The 2,680-nt window shown below is 37.6% G+C and overlaps 1 protein-coding gene across 1 annotated transcript in view; it reads right to left on the reverse strand.

The window, feature by feature from the left end:
* Positions 1 to 2,675, reverse strand: part of LOC118743807 — a gene marked incomplete at its 5' end in the record, with an annotated part of 6,511 nt that extends 3,836 nt beyond the window's left edge. The window contains 5 exons of the mRNA XM_036476569.1: positions 86 to 215; positions 1,477 to 1,643; positions 1,710 to 1,935; positions 2,006 to 2,271; positions 2,340 to 2,675. Coding sequence (XP_036332462.1) covers positions 86 to 215; positions 1,477 to 1,643; positions 1,710 to 1,935; positions 2,006 to 2,271; positions 2,340 to 2,675 — 1,125 coding nt within the window. The remainder of the gene's footprint in view (positions 1 to 85; positions 216 to 1,476; positions 1,644 to 1,709; positions 1,936 to 2,005; positions 2,272 to 2,339) is intronic.
* Positions 2,676 to 2,680: the final 5 nt, after the last annotated feature.

Below are 2,680 nucleotides of genomic sequence, written 5' to 3' on the forward strand. Positions count from 1 at the left end.
AACTCTGTGTAAGACAAAAAAAAAATAGTGAATGAGTGGGACAATTGGGATTGAAAACGATGTTTGTGTTGTGAGTGCATCTTACTAGTTCTGTCCAATCCTCAATCGGTGTGCAAAGCACTGCGCAAATGACATTCACCAGCTTTTCCTCCATGCGTAGCGCGCCGATAAGTGAAGTGGCTACGGAAATTGCGCAATTAAGGCCACAACGTTGCCTGAAAGAAATGAAAATAAGCTGGTGATTACGAAAGAAAAGTTGCCTCCAAATAGCTGAACAGTTGCTGCATACTGAATGTCAAATATGAGTAAATACATTTTTCAAATTCCTATCTTTAATGTAACACTGCTGAGTGGAAGTTGGACCTCTCCCGGCAGCCAGTTCGAAAACGCCCTATCTCAAAAAACTTTTCATTCAAATGATAGTTACATACAACTAAGAAATCATTTGGTATTTTTGTTAGAGCAATTTTAAACATTAGTTATCGTACTATGTTAAAAAATGTGTTTCGATGTTGTAAAAGTTCCAACGACATAGCTAATATTCACAATTGATCACATTCTGGAGTAAAATGTCACACTACTCACAGTGGAATGGCCCGGCTATAACTTCTACCAAAATGTAAATTAGTGTTGTTTTTCCACACAATTTTCTGTAAAAAAGACCCGGCCTCAAGCTCAATACAATTGTTGAATTTTTGTTTATTGTAATGGATAAGTGGATAACAAATTTGGTTGTTATTTTTCATGGCTCAATGAACAGGTGAAGTCAAGGCACATTGAACAGGTAGTAACACAGTATAGCAGCTGATTTGATTTTTTTTTTTTTTCAAATTATTTGGTCTCGAAATTTGCCACATTTTTAATTTCTTCTCACAAAAATTCCAAAAGGTTAAAATCTATTTGCATGTGAAACCTTTTTCCATACAAAACAAGCGATAGAACAGCAGCTGGTCGAAAAGCAAGCAAATTTACTAAGATAGAAAGTTGTTGTTGAAGAGGGCCGCCACCTGCTCAAAATTTCAACATTTCATTTACAAGTTAAATGAAAAATATTGTTCTATGGATGTCAAACGATAGGTGTTCAAGAAAGCTTGAAAACGATTTTTGAGAGGACTGCCACCTGTTTTTGATCGCGAAATCCATTTCAACAAAAAGTTAAAAGAAATATTTTATTTGGCCATCAAGTCAACAAGAAGTCTAAGAAGACTTCATTTCGAAAATATTTTTGAGGGCTGCCACCTGTTTGGAAATTCAAGAAGAGTTTAATTAGCAAGTTTTATTAAATATTTTTATATGGGCGTCATAAAATTTTACTTAGTTAATTAATTAATAACATCTTACATATTTACACTCTATAGCATTCGGTAGAACAGTTTGAGTTGCAGCTATAACATTTGAAAGCATAACATTAAACGTTATGTCGGCGGGCAGAGCCGCGCGTAAAATCTGGTATAGTATATTTGCATTTATACTTACGTTTTTTCCTGTTTGCGTATTTCCATTAATTTATCACCCTCAGCTATGAGTTGATCATAATTTTCCTCAATCTGCATGACCAATGTTTCCTTGGACTCATCCTCAGAGTGATCCTGTAATCTGCGCTGTAATGTTTTAAATTGTTGCAATAACAAATCCAATTCCAACTGTAAAACGAAAAAAAATATGTTATGTGTGTAGATCTAGTCGCCAGAGAGTTTCAACAGTTTTACCATTTGCTTGTGTATATTCTCTTGTGTCTCGCGATGCAGATCGATCTTAAGCAAAATGGAGTGGATTGGTAGCGCTGGATTGGCCATAATCGTTTTCACTCTGGGATTTATCACATTTTTCACACGTTTATCCTTTGAAGCATGCGACTCTTGCGCATTTTCCAAAGCCACTTTCGTTATACGTTCTAATATCATTGGAAGTGTCTCTAATGTATCTGATTGTATTCTAAAAAGAGTTTCAAAAAACAAAAAGATATTGGCAATTTAGTCAGCAGCTTTAATACTGTAATACCAACCGCAGACGATTGGAGTTCTTTGCCAGCACAATAGTCACAACCTCTTCACGTTTCTCATCGCCCGGGCAAAGTAATAGGAGTCCCAGCGCTTGCGATTCACTTTCCATCGCTACAAATTCGGGAAAGAACGTAGATAGCTTGGGTGTTAGCGTTTTCGACATAATATTGTATGTAAGTTTGATCTCAGCCGACTTTTGTGGATGCTTTTGTTTGAAGAACATGGTTAGCGGTAAGTATGCGGATTGTTGCAAGACGCGCGGTATACCCTAGTAGCAAATAAAGCGAACGACAAATACAATTCCATTTCGCTCATTATTCCACAAACTTCACTCACCTTATTGCTGATAAAGGAAACAATAACATCGACGCGTGCCGTATGCAAATGCAGCAGATCATCCACATAAAAGTCCAATTCCAACGTCTCGACCTGCCCTGCTCTCATATCCACATAGGCGAGTGTATCTTGACTACAGCGTAAGCCTTCGGCCAAGTTGAAAACCACTTGCAACTCAGCCAACTCCTGCTTACATCTCAACTTCAATATGCCCGTGCAGGAGGGTAATTCTTTCACGGCCACATGTGCGGGTACATCCAATAGCAGCACATCGGCATCATCACTAGTCTCAGTTTTGATAGTAAATTGTATGCGCACATCCTCTGCTGCACGTTTATCGA

The sequence above is a fragment of the Rhagoletis pomonella genome, unplaced genomic scaffold, assembly GCF_013731165.1.
Source record: "Rhagoletis pomonella isolate Grant_MI unplaced genomic scaffold, Rhpom_1.0 Rhpom_scaffold_00007, whole genome shotgun sequence".
NCBI lineage: Eukaryota > Metazoa > Arthropoda > Insecta > Diptera > Tephritidae > Rhagoletis > Rhagoletis pomonella.